Source organism: Lactuca serriola, chromosome 2 (genome assembly GCF_051521515.1).
Source record: "Lactuca serriola cultivar US96UC23 chromosome 2, Lser_US96UC23_V15, whole genome shotgun sequence".
Lineage (NCBI taxonomy): Eukaryota > Viridiplantae > Streptophyta > Magnoliopsida > Asterales > Asteraceae > Lactuca > Lactuca serriola.
Window position 1 is genome coordinate 6,079,866 of NC_136409.1, and position 17,681 is coordinate 6,097,546.

The following is a 17,681-nucleotide window of genomic DNA, read 5'->3' on the forward strand; positions in this document are numbered from 1 at the left end:
AAATTTACAATAAACTAATTCTTTGAAACATAAACAGAGTCAGATGTTACCAGAGGATGATCTCAAGTAATATCACTTCATCCTAACTTTTCATCTTTTTGTTTTACTTCACATAGTGATGCCTACAATGTAATGTTATTTTAAACTAACGGGTAACGTAGCATTAAGTATAAAACAGAGTATATTGAAGCTAAGTTTATCCTAAAACAGGGGATTATAATATAGTAAAGAAAAGTATGTTTATGTTATTTACAGGGTAAAGTTGTGAGTGAAGGACAAAATATAATTCATCAAGAAGGCAACCGAGTTTTTGTTTTTCTTTTGAAAACAAATAATTTTTCTTTAAGTATGTACACATGGAAAAAAAGGTTACACATGGAAATTTCTCTGGCCAAATCCACCACCAGAAACAACCGCCAGCCACCACAAGATACAAGTTCCAGGGGGTACTCAGGGACATGTGGTGGGAGCGGGGCTGTTTGAAATCAGAAGATGCCTGAAAAACAAAATCATGAAAAAAAAAAAAAAAAAAAAAGGTTACACAGGGAAATATGATTACAGTCAGCAGGTGAAACTATTGATTCTTTTTGTGTCAGATGAGTTATTTGCTAACTTCATAAATTGACAAGAATAATCATTATCTATCCCAAGATTACTGAAAAAAGAACCATTTCACATGACCAATAATCAAACAGAAAAATGCCTAAAATTTTAATTTTATATGCATTAAGTTTGACTACTGTGAAAAAGTCAAAATAGAATGCCCTCATGAAAGAGGCCGAACTTTGAACAAAAGAATATGTCTTTCATCCAGAATTCTTGATTTGCACTCGCCGATCAATCCAAAGAATAGATTTAATATAAGATCAACTAAAGACTTTAGTCTAAAGTATCAATTTCTTGTGAATAAAATCTTTTAACAAAAGGGATTTATGAGATTACTTAGGAACAGGGTTTCAATAACCTTGAAGCAGAAGAGTTGGTCATCAAGTCAGTTCAATCAAATAAAGTAGAGAAACATGTAAATGATGATGGACACTGGAAACAAATGAGTGCTAGAAGAAATCCCAAGGCATGAACCATGGTACAATGTTGTAATCTTACCTATTATGCTATATATATATATATATATATATATATATATATATATATATATATATATATATATATATATATATATATATATATATATATATATATATATATATAGCTGACTTCAAAATGAGCCAAACTGCACATGTGAATTCAAATGTTCCTCTAGAACTCCCATCCCTGTAGGAGATTACAACAAAGTTGTAAATTGGAGAGTAAAGTAAACTTTTTGTTGGAGAAAACATTAATCTGTTAATAATAACCAAAGGAGACACCACATACCTCTTGTTGTTTGTTCTTTATAAAAGAGTTGGGGTCTTCTGTTACATGACACAATCCAAAAGTTGTATCTATTAACTTTAGCTCTGGAGTAGTTGATTGCCCATTTGTGAAAACTGTTATTTTTGGACAATCTTTGATTTCCAAAGCATCTAATAATGGCCATAGAAAAGCCTCCTTCCCCAGGCAAAACCCCATGAGATTTGGAAGGTTGTCAAGTGTTATGGATTTCAGACAAGGGAACACAACCTCAGAAGTCAGTCTGGTTTTGGAATCTTCAACTTGCTTCACAATCACATCCATACTCTCGCAGTCACTTATTTTTAGCTCTTGGAGCTGCAATAGACTGCCAACCATGCAACTACTGAAAACGTGTCCAAGAAGCTTACAACTTTCAATTGAGACCTTTGTGAGGTTTGGAAAGTTCAACACTATCCACCGATTGCTCTTCCACACATGCTTCAGATTATATATTCCACCCAAAGTCACCTCTTTCAGCTTCTCAAATACCACAACAGATTGTGTTTCAATATCCACATCTTCATTTGTCCCTTCTGCTACTTCAAATAACTCCTCTATTACAGAGTTATAAACATTGGTAATAGAAAGCTTTTCAAGATTCTTCAAATTAAGCAACTCCTTGCATGGAAAAATTATGCGGCTTTTCAATAATTTGTCAATCCATTGTGCATCTACTTCAACTAAATTTGAAAAAGACCAAGGGAACTGAAGTAGCTTTATCAAATCTGGAGTAGAGCACATAGGAAGTTGAGTCTGCAAAGAAAAATCAAACATAGATCATCTCAAACACTACAATTATATATAAAGGACAAACACATTTAGCATATAAACATAGTAAAGGATTGCAAGTTCTATTATTTTTAAACGAGCCAACATGTATTTTCAATCAACAACCTAGTTTATGGCACTGCTTACATTATTTTCTGTGAAGATGAGCACTATGAAGAAAAATTCTGATTTATACATTGCATTTGTTTAAACAATTTAGATTTTATCGATGACTGTCGATTTGTTTAAACAATTTAGATTTTATCAATGATTGAGTCTTTTTAAATAAAAATAAAAAAATTAAATATTTGTGTTTGTGTGTGTGTGTGTGTGGGGGGGGGGGGGGGGGGGGGGGGGGGAGATAAAATAAAAAGTAAAACTGTAAAAGTTAAGTGTTTTGGCTACTTCAAATAGGTAGTTTTTCATGTACTGAATGTTTACATCCAACTTTTTTAGGAAAAAAGATAACTATGTTATTGTATTTTTTATTGCATTGTCAAATACAACAAATGATATATGGATGATATACTTATACTTTTACAATCATCTCAGCAATACTATTTTTGTCAAATTTTAGGAAATAAACGCTACATAAATGTTTAGCTTGTAGAAGATGAGAGAGAAAAGAACAACTTGATTAACTACTAACATCACATTATTATAAAATATGTTAGATAATTGGATTAAACTGGATGAAAACGATATAAATGATTCAATTACAAAATATAGCTCCATACAAAAATCTATTTGTTAATAGATATGAGTGAAAATATTTAAAATAAGCTAATGCTTTTATTTCCATCTATTTTGTGATTTTTTCTTAACCGAATGAATTTGTAGGTTCTAAGTTCCTAATTAATGATTTATGAACTTTCAAATGATTTGAATAAGAATGAACTTGCCAAGTACCATTTGTAATACACAAGAAAATAATTTTTTATATTCATATATTTGATATAAATTCTTAAATCTTCTGTTTTCAAGGAAAGAAACTATTATGTGAATTTTAGAAGCCCTTTTTCTTAGGTGCTTATTTTGTTATGCCTTTAGTCGAATACTTGCCCAGACTCCAAACCTCCAAGCCACCAGTTAGATTTGTTTGTTTTTTTTTTAGCAAAAACTGCAAATTTGGTCCATGCGTTTGTCGATTTTTGCGGTTACGGTCCCTGTGGTTCCAAAATTACAAAGTTGGTCCTTCTCACCAGGTTTGTATCAAAATTGAAAAGACTGATTTACTGTTTTAATTTCTTTTTTAAATTTTCTTTAATATTAATTAAACATTAAAAAATGCAAAAAAGAAAATAAACCCCTAACCCCCACCCAACTCCTCCTTTCTTTACCTTCTTTCTCTGTGATGCTCTTGGGTTTGCAAGCTGGTGAAAATAGGGACAATGTAAAGAAGAAGGGGTTGTTGATCTGATTCTGATCAAACGGAAACTAGTATAGTATATGTTCAAAAATCTTTGGACATGGAAAAAACCACCCTCAATGAATGTGTCAATTGGGCCTTTAATTGTCTTTAGTTCATCTAACTTGATTTAAATATTAAATTGCTAACTTATGAATTAGTGAATCTAACTTGATTTAAATAAAGTGATAACATACCTCATCCTCATGTGTAGCATTGGTCAAATGGAAGTTGAGACCACATTCAAGACTATGCTTGCCTAATCCTGTATGTATGTAGTTGAGCTTCGGAGTCATGGAGTGACCAGATGTGAAATTCATCATTTGTGGGCAGCCATCAATCTTAACCTTTTCCAATGCTTTCCACCTGAACTCATTCTTCCCCAAGAAGAAACCCTTCAGATCTGGTAAATCTACAAGTGTAAGGGACTTGAGACGAGGGAAGAAACCCTTGAGTTCTGGTAAATCTCCGTCTTCCTTCACAATCACTTTCACTGCCTTGCATTGTTTTACAGTCAGTTCTTTGAGTTGCTTGAGGCTTTCAAGTGTGGAACTTGTGAATATATATTCCAAAACTTCACATCTTTTTATTTTCAATATCGTTAGGTTGGGCAATTGAAGCAGAGTCATATTGGCCGACCTTGGGATGGTGATTGCAGTACAAGTATCATCACTTCCATCACCAACATTCGTAGTACTATCAACACCATCTTTGTTTATTTCTTTACTTTCAAATATCTCCACCATTGACTTACATCTTGATATTCTCAACTCTTCAAGCTTATTCAGTTGTCCCACTACATTGGATGGAAACACTCTTGATAGGGCAGGACAATTCCATATATGTATGTTTTTGGAGTATTGGCATAAGAACCAAGAAGCAACACCGACTTGAGAACACTACAACAACACATGAAAAATCAATGGATCTATTTAATTTAACAAAGCTTAGCTGTTTGCTACACACATACACACTACAATTTAACATATCATTTGTTTCTAACAGTGTGGTAACAAACACGAGTGCTTCCCACAACTAAGGTAATTAAGTAACAATGTAGACAATGTAAGTTGAACTACAAAAGGGCAATATACAGAAAAAACTGGATAAAAGGTCTAGGAATAAAGAGAAACCAAATCGTGGTGTTTGGACTCCTTGAGGAAGAAGGTTTGTCAAATGACCAAAATACCCTCGTTATACATATATGACAAAATAAGTAAAAACAAGAAACTAATCAGTTGTATGCTATGCTTATATTGTTGGCAGGAGAGAACAAGTAGATGGTGGATGAAAGAAAAGGCACACTAAATCAATCATAAAAGTGGCCTTAATTATATAGGCTTAGAAGAGATTATGACAACCTACAAATAGGAAACTGACACAAGAAAAATAAAACTGCTACGTGCTAAATAACACAGCTAATTAGCATTTATTCAAATTAAAACTTGAAAATGAAGAGACTTTGAAGTACTTTGATTAGCAATTAATCAACAATTATTTCTCGTGCAGAAGCAAAGTGTATGACACTGGAAGTGGACATGGTGGTCATGATAATGGTTAGTCTCATCTTTGAAACTAAAAAAAAGACAATAAATATGAGATATAAACACACGAAAGCATGATATAAAGCATAAAATAAACAAATATTTCACCTGGAGTTATAGCTATGAAATTTACTTATCTGAACTGAAGAAGGTCTAAATGAAAGATATAACAACGCATTTCCATTTATTCGTTTATTATAGCATCCTACTTTCATTTCTTTATATTGCAGTCACGGAAATCCTTTGTATTTGAATGAAATTGCAATAAATGGGTGAGTTACTTAAATTACAAAGCTTTAATAGGAAAAAATGAAAGTAAGATGCTCTTATAATCAAATCAGTGAAAGTAAAATGCTATTTCTATAATTTTAGACTTTAATAAATGACCCAAGACTACCATATAGGTACTTTGAAAATCCACCCAACTATAGCATTGTACTTTCGACTTTTCTTATCAGGCCGTTGTAGCCACATATAATTGGGTATATTTTTTCAAAGTATGATGCTATAACTGGAATAAATGAAAGTAGGATGATATAATAATAAAATAAAGAAAAGTATTTTGAACAGAGAAAATGACTAAAAATATAGTTGTTTTTCTGTATATGGTTTATGAAGAGAAAATAAAAGGCATTGGACTCTATATAACCCATTACCTCCTCAATGTGGGAAAATGAAAACATAACTTTACTCCTAAATTTATTATGAGGAAATGAGTTTGAAATCAATATGCTTATACTTCCGTACCTGCATTGATTACATGCATCATCTTCTTCATGTTTTAAATAATTTTACTAACATGAAGGGTTAATTTAGGACACAGTGACAAAAGGAAGAAAAATTTAATATGGAGAATGTTAGCATCTGATCAGCCGTTATCAATAATTAATTTATTCCAAGTCTTCCATCATGTGTGTGCTACATCTAAACCCACATATTTTGGTCTAGATAATCTGATCTTTAGAAAAGAAAGTTTATATTTTAGCATTTATGAATATAGAATTCTCAAAAAAGTTTATATTTTTGCATTTGTGAATATAGAATTATTGAGAAGGCCAAATCCAAGAAACAGATAATGACTCTTATCAATATCAGTGTCTATAGTGAAAATAAAGGTGCGTTTATTATACATCTATGATTGTTCATTAGATTGTATATCGCAAAATCTATCTTGATTCTAATATTCAGAATAGAAAGCATTTTTAAAACAATTTTTCTTTTCAAGGGAGTCATTTTCAATATAGACTTGGGAAATTATACTAGATAAATGAAGATCTTGAGACTTCCCATAACTGACAATCTTGTCGCTTGGCTCGATGATCGATGAATGTCTTAAATTTAATACTTTTAAAAAAAGTTGTGAACAGGAGTCTTTTGCCATATATTGTATTTATATATATTTTCAGTCGGAACACTAGATATACTTAGGTAAAGTTTGATATTTTTCAGTTCCATGTCAGAAAAAAAAAAGATTTTTTTTTGAAAGATTTAAAAATATATATATATATATATATATATATATATATATATATATATATATATTTCTTTTAAACAACAAACTGAACTTTATTAAGCTAAAATTGCAAGCTAGGAAACAAAAAAAAAAAAAAAAAAAAAAAAACATGAATAAAATCATTTTTGTTCCAGTTTTCATATTACTTAACAATCAAGAGTAATGTTGATATGACTTATATATATTTATCAATCAATTTTTTTCTCTCCCTCACAATCGGGTCTAAATCAGCCATCTGTTATAGTTAAAACTGGATAACAAAATGCATTTGATATGATTTATAACGATGCTTAAGAGATATAACTTTACTGACCAATGCAAACGAATAAACAGTAAAAAAAATTAGGTATTTAGTTAGTTATTTTGTCTTTCCAGCTTCAGAAGAATTAGCTTATTGAGTTATATAAAGCAGCTAATGGAGAAGAAAATATTAAAAATAAATAAATAAATAAAATAAATAACTGAATGTGTAAAGGATCCACTAGTTAAGAGAAATGATACCTGGAACTGATCATGGATGGAAGCAGTTGTGATTGTAGTACCGCCATCGATGCTCTTTAGGCTTGGCAGAGAACTGAGGATGAGTTGATCAAGAAGAGGGAAGGAGGAGATGGTGTTTGTGTGAGTAGAAGATATTATTTCTTCATTTTCATCATTAATATCTCTATTTGAAACAACTTCTTCAATACCATCACACCTCCATATGTCCACCCTTTTCAAGTTGGGAAGAAGTTTGCCCATGAGAGGTGAAAATAAGTACTTTATGCTTTTGCATCTGTACATGGATATGGTTGTGAGGTTGTGGAATGAGTAGGATTGTGATTGGTTTTGAGGAATTACAAGTTTCTTCCAATTGCACTTCCACACATCACTCATCCTCTCCATATCTGCTAAATGTAAAACCTTGAGGTGGGGAAGTAGTAGTGGTGGTGGTTGATGATTATATTTATGCAGAGTTGTTGTGAAATCTGTGCTGCTGCTGCTGTTACTGGAACTCTCTATCTCAAACACCACTTCAACATCCTCACAGCCCCTTACATGAAGTGTTTGAAGGTGATTAACGTGAAAAGGTTTGGGATGAATTGAGGATTCAACGTCAGGAATATTACCATCCACCTCTGAAATGATCTCTGCCTTGGATATTACATTAATCTGCACATATCTCAACAACAAATATAATTCAGAATTTCCATCAACTAAACTTTAAATTAACTATTCATAAACGGCACACCTGTTTAAATCCATTTACATAACTAAAGTTGACAGCGATTAAATTAACGGATTTTAAATAATTTCCAATAATGACTTATTTGACACCTACAATAAATATTCAAAATACTCGCACTTACACAAATATGTAAAAATAACTTTTTTAGACTAATGTACAAAATTGGTTATCTGGCTTTTTGGTTTATGTACAAAAAAATCATTTTGCAATTTTGATCCCTATCACTCACACCGTTAACTTAAGTCGGTTAAAACTTTATAAAATAACTATTTTACCCTTCTTTTATTTTCTATCATTAATTATCATGAAAATTATTCGTAGGTCCCACCACCCATATATCGCCCCAATGTCCCCCTCTTTCCCCTTTCATCATCTTCCTCATTTAGCTCCTGTATCTGTTCCTCCATTGCAATCACTTTCCTCCACTACCATATCAATCTCAGGTGCATTTTCATCATCATGCATTTTCATCATCATCAAGCATGGAAAATGCAAGGCATAGCATAAATTCAACAACGATATCTTATCATCTTCAACACATTATTCAGTGAGTTGAAATCCAAAATCATCATGTAAGATGCGACTAACATAAAACATACACCCGATAAATAGAAAAAAAATGCAATGCTTACAACATATTGTCACAACCCAAAACCAAACAGCATGTTTCCAAAAGAAATTATACTTTTTTGGTATCAGATGAGTGAAATCTTAAATTGAAGTGAAAAAGTTGCAGGACAAGTGGGGGATGATGCAAGAACATCCAGTTTCAGGTGAGATTTACAAACAACTGAAGTGAGATGTCCTTTAAGGCTTCATATATGACCTAATGAAGGAGACATAGAGGGGAGTCGAGATGGTCACTAGGAGGGAGGACCAAGATAAAGGGGACGAGATTTTAATATTTACTCTTTTTTTTACCATAAATCAATAATTTTGAGTGATCACTTATTTGATCACTAGAATAAATATGTAAAATCTTCGCATTTAATGGGAATATATAAAAATATAAATTTTCAATAGCTCTTAATGATGCGGTGTAAATATGTAATATTTGATGTTACAATTGTTAGAAAATATTAAACAAATGCTCGAGTATAGTGAAATAACAAAAATAAGAAAAACTTGCTTATAAATATGTAAAAGTGATAATATAAAGGTTGAAAGACATCAATACTTAGCACTGTAGGAAATCAAGCCTACTTCTCCACACTTAAAAATGTAGTATTTATGTAATTTGTCCATGTTTTCAAATGTGGAGTATTAAATTGTTTATCTACATTTTGAAGTGTAAAGGTTTAGAAATAATTTGTTATGGCACACTTTTAAGTGTGAATTCATAAAAAATGGTTTTCTATATAATTGATTGATTTATTATAGTGTGATGTGTATATGTATATGTATATATGTACACACACTCACACATATGTAGATACACATACAGATATAAGTGTGAGGGTATATATAGAAGCACATACAAATAAGTGCTGTAACATCAAAATAGAAATTGAAAGCTCAATGACATCACATACCTCCTTGCTTTTCTGAACCAATTCAATGTTTCTCCTGTTTGCTTCACAATATCTCCTACCATCTATACTCACATTCATAAATGTTCTCACATCAGAATTGGTGACGGTCGGTGTGAATACGTTTACAAACCTCTCACAACTTCTTATTTCTATCCTTTCAACAGCTTGAAAGCTACGGATGAGGATATCAGAGCTACTTTCACCTTTCATCCTCCACAACTCTCTTAGCTTCCCCAAACCATCTACATAAATGCGTCTCAAGTTGCTGCTGTATTCTTCAATTTCACCAACACAACTCATGTCGATGTTAAACAACACTTCAATGCTTCCACAGAATGAAACATCAAGCTCTTCCAGACGACCCAGCAAGAACATGGGATTGGTTGGAAACAGATTCACAAGATTATTACAAGAGTCTACTTCAATCTCTCTCAACATGCAGGCATTAACTTCGTCACTACTACTAAATTGATAAGCCCATATCTCTTTCAGCTTATCCATCCTCCAAATCCTCAATTTCTCCAACTTAGGAATCAGCACCTACACAATACGTAAGACATGTTGATCATCAATAACACCATCTAATGACAATATATTGTGCAATTATATTAAAAATATTTTGGTTAAGGAATGTACCCCTTTGTTGAAGAAAGGTTGAATTGCAGAGACATTACTGGACATAGAAGGTGTTGCAGATGTTTTCTCTGGATAAATGCTACTGAAATTAGGAAGGCCATCAAGTTCCAACTCCACCAGCTGTGGTACCTCAATTACATTAGCAGTGTTGCAAAGACCTATCAACTTTGGTAGCCTATCCAATCTTAGAAACTTTAGCCCCTGAAACTTGATTACCCCATCTCCACTATTCTCACTATGTGCAAGTACTTCCAGAACAGGGCACTGTGAAACTGTGAGGCGTTCAAGGTTCATCAAACCATTTGCAATAGGGACTGTGAAGAGGAATCTCAAGTTTGCACACTTGAAGACATCAAGGACTCTTAGATTATTAAACAACTGTTGATGAAAATCATTCATACCATCCAATTCTAGATAAAGCACCTCTGTTTTCACAAACAACTCATTCAATCTAGATTCCAATAGCTCATCTTTGTTAGTGACCAACTTCAACGTGTTTTCAAATGAGTGATTGTATCCTAAGCTACATCCCATGGAGATCCTGAATCTTTCAAGTTTTGTAAACAACACATTCTCGGGCTTACCACTGTTCCCAAAGAACTCGATTTCTAGTGCAGAAAGGTGCTCTGAAAGTTCTGCTAATTCAGCATGATTGCTGTCTGTGAACCTAATTGCCTCTTTATAAGCAACTCTCATATAAAGCTCTTCAAGATTGACCAAATCTTTCAAGACACCATCATCAATACGAAGATTGACACAACCCGTCAAATCCAGTAGCTTTAGCTTCTTTAACTTTCCGATTGCTGATGGTAACTTTCTGATGCCACAATGAGCAAAACTGAGCACTTCCAGATTCAAGAGTTCTCCAATAACAGAGCAATCAAACATCAATGTGCATCGATGGAAAATGAGTGTCCGAAGCTTGGTGGAGCACTGAAGTGATCTGGGGAGCAACGGATACTGCATTTTTTCATATGCTATAACTTCAAGATTTTCCATTCTTTCATAAAAATCTTCAGGAAACTTAAGTGACTTATCTCCATCCATAAGTCTCAAAAGTGATACGTTTGGGTACTTAGAGTCACTAGGAAACTCAGACATACCCGTGCATGTAATAGAAATTCTGTTACAAGACTCACTCATTCCATCACTAGTCCACTTTAAATTATCACCATGATTAATTACCCATGGATGGTCACCCTTAGAAACTCTACCTAAAACAAAATCAAGCACAAGATCATGCATTTTGACACACCCATCATCATCGCATTCCATCAACAAATTTGCTTTTTTGAGACTCTGCACACACGTCTCTGACCTATCTCTAGCCTCTCTGATAGTGGAAACTCCATTTAACAACCGTAGGCCCCATGCATATCTTGTGAGTTCCTCAATTGGAATATTAAAGTCATCAAGAAACAAGCCACAAAGAAGAAAGATCTCTTTTTCCTCATCCTCTTTTATATAGTCATAACTTATCTTAACACTTTCTTGCACATAATCAAGATTTTTATTCTGAAAACGGCGGAGTGTATCTCTCCATGCAACCTTTTCTTCAAACTTAAGACGACTGGCAACGAGATTAATGGCAAGGGGCAAACACCCACATTCTCTCACAATCTCTGTTCCAATTTGATTGAGCTCCAGATCATTTTGTTTTGCAACTCCTATGATTTTCCAAAAGAAATTCTGTGCTTCGAGCTCCTCCATGAGTTCCACATTAACTACTTTCAAATCAAAATTACATTTTGCTGCAATTTGCCTGCAAATTCTTTCATTACGCGATGTCAACAATAACTTGAAGCTGTTGGGAAAAGGACTTAGTCCAATATCTTTGAGTTCGATCGTCTCCCATACATCATCTAATATCACTAACACCTTTCTTTTATCCTCTCCCAGCTTTCTAAATGCTATACCAAGACGTTCTGCCCTTCTTGTTGGATCCATTTCAGTTAGAGATAGACTTATGCATTCTGCCAAAGCTTGCTGAATAAAAAACCTTTCTTTTTTCCCAATAACCACCTTTAGAAACAGATCAAACTTTTTCTCATCTTCCAGATTCTTTTTCAGTTGTTCCATCATGGTGGTTTTTCCCACACCACCCATTCCACATAGGGCTATCATCTGATTTTGTTGAAGGAACCCGAGCGCATCCTTAAAAGGCTTCTCTCTTGATTTGAAGTGATTTTGGGCATCACCATCCGAAGGTGCAGAAGTGGATGCGATTTTAGAATTCACTCTCCCAAGAGGTTTTTGAGCATCACTCCAGCTCATTTGAAGTTTTTCCGTAATAAGACATTCTATTGCCTCAGTAGTCTTAAATGCCTTCTTTCCTACTCGGTACCTCATTATTATGTTAAAACATCCACTCTCAGTACTTGAAATGCTTTGAGCATCTTTTCTAATCTGTTCAACCTCTTCCAACCAACCCGGTACATGCTCAGGTATCTCTAGATTATTTATATTGTTTGCATCCCTGTGCTTTTTGACATCAATGCAAGTACCATTCAGTTGGTTCATTTTAGCACTCATGTTCCTCACATGTTTTGTGGAGGAAAAAAGATAACCCAGATTTTTCTTGACAGGAGGCAGCAAACATTCAACAATTGGACCAGCAATGCTTTCAAATATAAACGCCATTTTTTATATTCTAACTTTTTGTGAGACCTGCAAACCATGTAACAAATCAACAAAGGGCGTGAAATAATAAAAGTTGTGATTTAGTATACATTTTATTATACATTCATGTTTTATTATTAGTATTTAGAAGTAGAACTATCTTTTTTCCAATATCATTTATAATCCATAGATAAATAGTGTTCAAAAAATTTATTCTAAGACTTCGATACCTTGCATGGGAAGAGGAATAGTACACATAACACATTTAGTGGGAAACGAAGATCAGATGTAGGAAAACTAATGCTCGTGTAAATTCAGACAAGTTATTTATTTTCTTGTGGATATTCCCTTTTGGACTTAAACTTTGCTTTCGTAAACATAGTGGGAATAGGTGTTGATTTCAACATATCATCATGTGAATAATTACATTACATTTGAAAATCTTACACATATCATTGTACAGTCCAAACACAAACATGCATAGGTAACAAGGAAAATGTGATTCTCACATACTTCGATGATGGATTATACTCTTGTGAGTCTATCAATTCTGAAAAAAACAATCAAGATGAAATAGAAGACAAAACCTAACTACAAAGATTTTGGGAAATTTGAACCATATTGAGACTTCTATAAGGAACTTGTTGTGGAACCTGGAGTGTGGTTGGCATTTTCAAAAAGTTCCCCTTTTTCACTCTGTACTTACGTCCATTACCTGTCTATCTCTTCACCAAAAAAAAAACTCTCAAACCCTTGGAGTTTCCCCTACAGTGGGAAGGAGTAATGCCGGAAAAAGAAAAAGCAGAAAAAATTAAAGGACGGGTCCCAGTTTAATCGATGACCTCGAGACCAAGCTAGACAACACCATCTCTCGTAAGCTTGTAGGTTGCCTCTGCCATGATTACGATCGCATTGTTCCATACTTCAGTTAAATGGGGCAAAAGCACGTTGTGAAATTGTTAGGTTTTACAGGCAACAGCTAATCGATCGAAGGCATGATATGAATCTTCTTGAATTGTCAATGGTATCGTCAATCTTGTCTAAAACCCATATGGACTTTATTTTACATAAATGGGCTGTCCAATAATCTTGGGCCTAATTATAATCGTGAAAATCACTTTTGAGTGTAATTAGGTTATATCTTATTTGATGTATATGTGCAATATTAAAACAAGAAAATGAAATAGGATGTTAATTATTTTATTTGTTTTGTTTATACTTAGGCAATTTTTTTATAGGATAATCAAACTTTTAGAAATGTTCAAATGTTATAATTGTAACTAGTATTTAGTTTTGATAATTAGGTAACTTTGTAATATATCTTCTAAAACTATATATTATTTTTAAATTTATTTTTACTATATTTTTCAAATATGGTTATTAATAAATTCCATTTTGTTAAATCTTCTTATATAAGAAATAGTTATGAATTTGATATGGAACAAATAGCTACAAAATTTGTTACGGAAAAATAGTTATGAGATTTGCTACCGAAATATAGCAAATCTTCTCTATCTTCTCTATGTTTGTGCGACTCTCTTTTCTTCTCAATTGGCACAATGATATATGTTTCTAATATGGGTATATGTCAAAATAATATGTTCGGATAGAAAACTTAGCAAGTCATACAAGGGTTAAACATCATAAGATCAATATAAAAAGCATCATAAATATATTAAATATATCACCATTTTCTGTTGTCAACCATATAGAGAACAACATTTATACTTATACATCTTTATAGAGAAAAAAAAAATCATACTCCATCCGTCCCATATTTATAGTCAATGTTTTCTTTTTTATTTGTACCAAAATAATAGCTTATTTCTAAAAATAAATATTCATTTTACCAAAATACCCTTCATTATTAATTAAACAACAATACAATTAAATACAACTACCATGGAATTAAATGCAAAAAAAGGTAAGACTATCATTTTATTTAACAAAGTTGTCAATTAATGTTTTCTTAATCTATGTATTTTTTTTTTCTGTGGGCAATAATACGTCTGAGGTCTTAAAAATTGACTAGGGACTGAACTAGTCATACACCGTTCAGTCCCAATCTATCTGGTCTAGACCGTCGGTCATCATGCAGTCCCAGTTTTCACTAAAATGTCGGAGCCAACTCTTGATCAGTCTCGGGTCGAACCGCTCTTGGTTCCAGATCGGTCTTAAACATCTGAAAGTCAGTCATGAGTTTTCACTATAATATATGCAAGATTCTCTGTTGATATTCTTTTCATGGTATTAGAGCAGTGAATAGCTTGTTGGATTTTAGGATTTTAGCCAATAAGGAAAAGCCCAATCTGTTTGGCCCATATATATATATATATATATATATATATATATATATATATATATATATATATATATATATATATATAACTATTTCCTTGAAAACAACACATCCATTATGTTCCCGGGTTAAATTCTAATTGGATATTTGTGCAACAATTATTACTCAACTGCAACTGCTTTGTTCATTTAACTCCTAACTTTTATGCTATATAAGATCACAATTCAATGAAGGCGACTGGTACGGGTGAAAGAGAAGGGGATATAACAAATTCTCTCGGTCTTTGGCAAAAACCCTCTAAGCCATCCCTCATGAAGTAAGTCTTAATAATAGAGATACTATGATAACTACAAATTGTGAAGTGTTTCACTGTGCTAAACAGTGTCTGAGAAAATTTTGCATTACCCAAATAGATATGAGATCTATGGTAACCCATAGGTCTCAGTTTATACTTTTTCACTTTGTTTTCATTGCAGTGATTGAAAGTGGGAATAAATAGTTGATTTCAACATCTTTCTCATAATGTGAACAATTGAATATCAGCTGAACATCTTTCATATCCGGTAGTTTAGTTCAAAAAAACCCACCCAAACTGAGAGATTCATCTAATATTTGAAAAATCAAAATGATTGAAAATGAGATCTGACACTCCTGTACCTAGCTGGAAACAGAGTCCTACACTCATAAAATTAGGGCGATTTATTAGGGCTGATACTGATCTCTAGTATGAAGCATATATCATAAGAAAATTACTACTTCATAAACATTGGTCAATCATAAGAAAATCACTACTTCAGAAACATTGGTCAATAATCAAACCAGAGAAAATGAATAGGCGTTGTCAATTTATTTAACATTTCAGTTGATTTTATCTGTAGAACATATACACAATCCACAAGGACCACTACAAGTAGCAAACTAAACTTGATTCCAGATATCTGGTAAAGATCGATATATTTGAAACGGAAAACAATAAATTCAAGTAATAGATTAGATTAGGGCATTTTCTACAAAATCGTACCAGCTGCTCTGTGCTATGTCACTGTGCGTATGCTTGCAATGTTGCTGCTGGTGCTACTTTGCAAAAAATTCTAATGGCGTAGAAGAAGACCACTGACTGAACAGCTATTTATTACACTGCCTCAGTTATTGCTTTTGCCCACGTATATATCATGGATTTTGGTGAGTGGTGGACAAGCTTTTCCATTGGCCATATAAGTTGGACACTGGATAACCTTATCCAAACACAGGTAAATGTAATAATTTTTTATATATTTTAATAATCCTTCAAATATGTTAATATCTGGAAATTAGTTATCAGATTTTATAAATCAGCACTAAAACTATTTTTTCTTAACATGATATGGTAGGTAATTGGGCTAGAAATGGATTATTTTAAAATTATATAAAACTAAAAAAAATTAAAACTGAGAAAATTATCATAATAGTTTTTTTAAGGTTTTAACACAAAATAGCTACAAAAATGCAAAATGGCCAAAACAGGAAGAAAAAAAAAAAAAAAAAAAAAAAAAAAAAACTTCACAAGCCAGCATCTACAAAAATATGTTTAGCCTGCGAACTTTTTTTTTTTAAATATCAAAACAACTTCGTTGACTATGAAAATATGATTGTTGACTGCGAAAAATGAGTTAAATTATGATTTTTTTTTTTAAAAAAAAAAAAGAAGATGCGATGTCTTTTCATATTAACTACGACATTCAAGCAATGGCGGATCCTTTATATGGCTAGGGGGGCCATGGCCCCCTTGTGTTTTTTACCTCCTTAATACTATATTATATATAAATAAAAGCTTGGTTTTTATTTGTTGACTAACGATTTGGCCCCAGGTTAATGATATACATATTTTTATATGTAATGTTAAAATAACTACTTTTAAAGATAAACACAGGGTCGGCCCAAGGGGTCGGCCAGCTGGGCCGTTGCCCAGGGCATCATTTAACTACCGAGCATCAAATGTACAACAAGTATTATGGGTTTGTTACAGTTTAATTGGACAAAATTTTGTCCAGTATAAACTTCTAGTCCGAGGGCAGCAGAGCGGGAAATATAAGTGACTATAACAATTCTCCCCTAAATTGAAAGCAGTCTAATTTCTTGGTAATCTCAAAAGTCGCACCACAATCCATAAATTCACTCGCTTAAATTGAAATCAAGGGTCGATTGAGAGGCAGGAGCAACCGGCAGTTATTAATCACCACGACACCATTATCGATTCTACTATCCAGTTCTCCAATCTCGACTTCTCCCTCCATTCTTCCGGATCAGAAAAATAGATCACATAAATAAACATCGATTAAGGTTTTTTTTACATGATTGTCGAGCTTCACTAGTCTATGAATTCGTTTTCTATGAATTCATTACTTAAGACGTAGTGAAGTTTTTTTGTATTTCTGAATCAACAACTAGTGAAGGTTTTCTGGTTTTGTTTCAATTTCTTGTAAGTGGAGTATTTTAATAGTTGTATGTGCTTGTTACCGGAAGTATTCAAGTTTTGCCCTACACTTGTGGCACTTGGGTTGTTTTGCCTTATGGCCTGAAAGACGCATTCACTTTGAACATTGAAGTCCGGTAGTCTTTCATATTTTCCCAATTTCCCCATTTTCCCTTTAACTTCAAATTTGAAGTTATTAAATTTTTCTTACCAGTAGAGTTTTTTTTTTTTTTTTGGTTCTATAATGTGTTTAGGAGTATTTTGCTTATTGGATCTGTAATAGCTTTGGG

At 32.9% G+C, this 17,681-nt stretch overlaps 1 protein-coding gene and 1 long non-coding RNA gene across 3 annotated transcripts in view; both read right to left on the reverse strand.

Moving 5' to 3' along the window:
- Nucleotides 1–222: 222 nt before the first annotated feature.
- On the reverse strand, nucleotides 223–16,139 carry LOC145085918 (uncharacterized). 2 transcript variants are annotated; one of them, XM_079023611.1, is made up of 8 exons: nucleotides 15,961–16,080; nucleotides 10,022–12,688; nucleotides 9,386–9,925; nucleotides 7,127–7,777; nucleotides 3,766–4,467; nucleotides 1,375–2,145; nucleotides 1,105–1,272; nucleotides 223–496 (listed from the first exon to the last, which is right to left on the reverse strand). In XM_079023611.1, exons 2-7 carry the CDS (start codon nucleotides 12,659–12,661, stop codon nucleotides 1,258–1,260), a joined length of 5,319 nt encoding a protein of 1,772 aa, XP_078879737.1. In that variant the 5' UTR covers nucleotides 12,662–12,688; nucleotides 15,961–16,080; the 3' UTR covers nucleotides 223–496; nucleotides 1,105–1,257. The 2 variants fall into 2 exon arrangements, 1 of the variants encoding a protein (XP_078879737.1); XR_013700220.1 differs by lacking the exons at nucleotides 223–496; nucleotides 1,105–1,272; nucleotides 1,375–2,145; ... (2 more) ...; nucleotides 9,386–9,925; nucleotides 10,022–12,688 and adding an exon at nucleotides 14,485–14,822 and having other exon boundaries at nucleotides 15,961–16,139.
- LOC145085919 (uncharacterized) overlaps nucleotides 223–17,681 on the reverse strand; it is an 89,848-nt gene continuing 72,389 nt past the window's right edge. The window contains exon 2 of the long non-coding RNA XR_013700221.1: nucleotides 223–1,104. This is a non-coding gene — a long non-coding RNA (uncharacterized LOC145085919). The remainder of the gene's footprint in view (nucleotides 1,105–17,681) is intronic.

Excerpts from the sequence above, each read along its gene's own strand:
- LOC145085918 (XM_079023611.1), bottom strand. The coding sequence starts at position 12,661 with ATGGCGTTTATATTTGAAAGCATTGCTGGTCCAATTGTTGAATGTTTG. Across the intron at positions 9,926-10,021 it reads AACCTTTCTTCAACAAAGGG|GTGCTGATTCCTAAGTTGGA; the intron begins GTACATTCCTTA and ends CGTATTGTGTAG. Across the intron at positions 4,468-7,126 it reads CCATCCATGATCAGTTCCAG|TGTTCTCAAGTCGGTGTTGC; the intron begins GTATCATTTCTC and ends GTGTTGTTGTAG.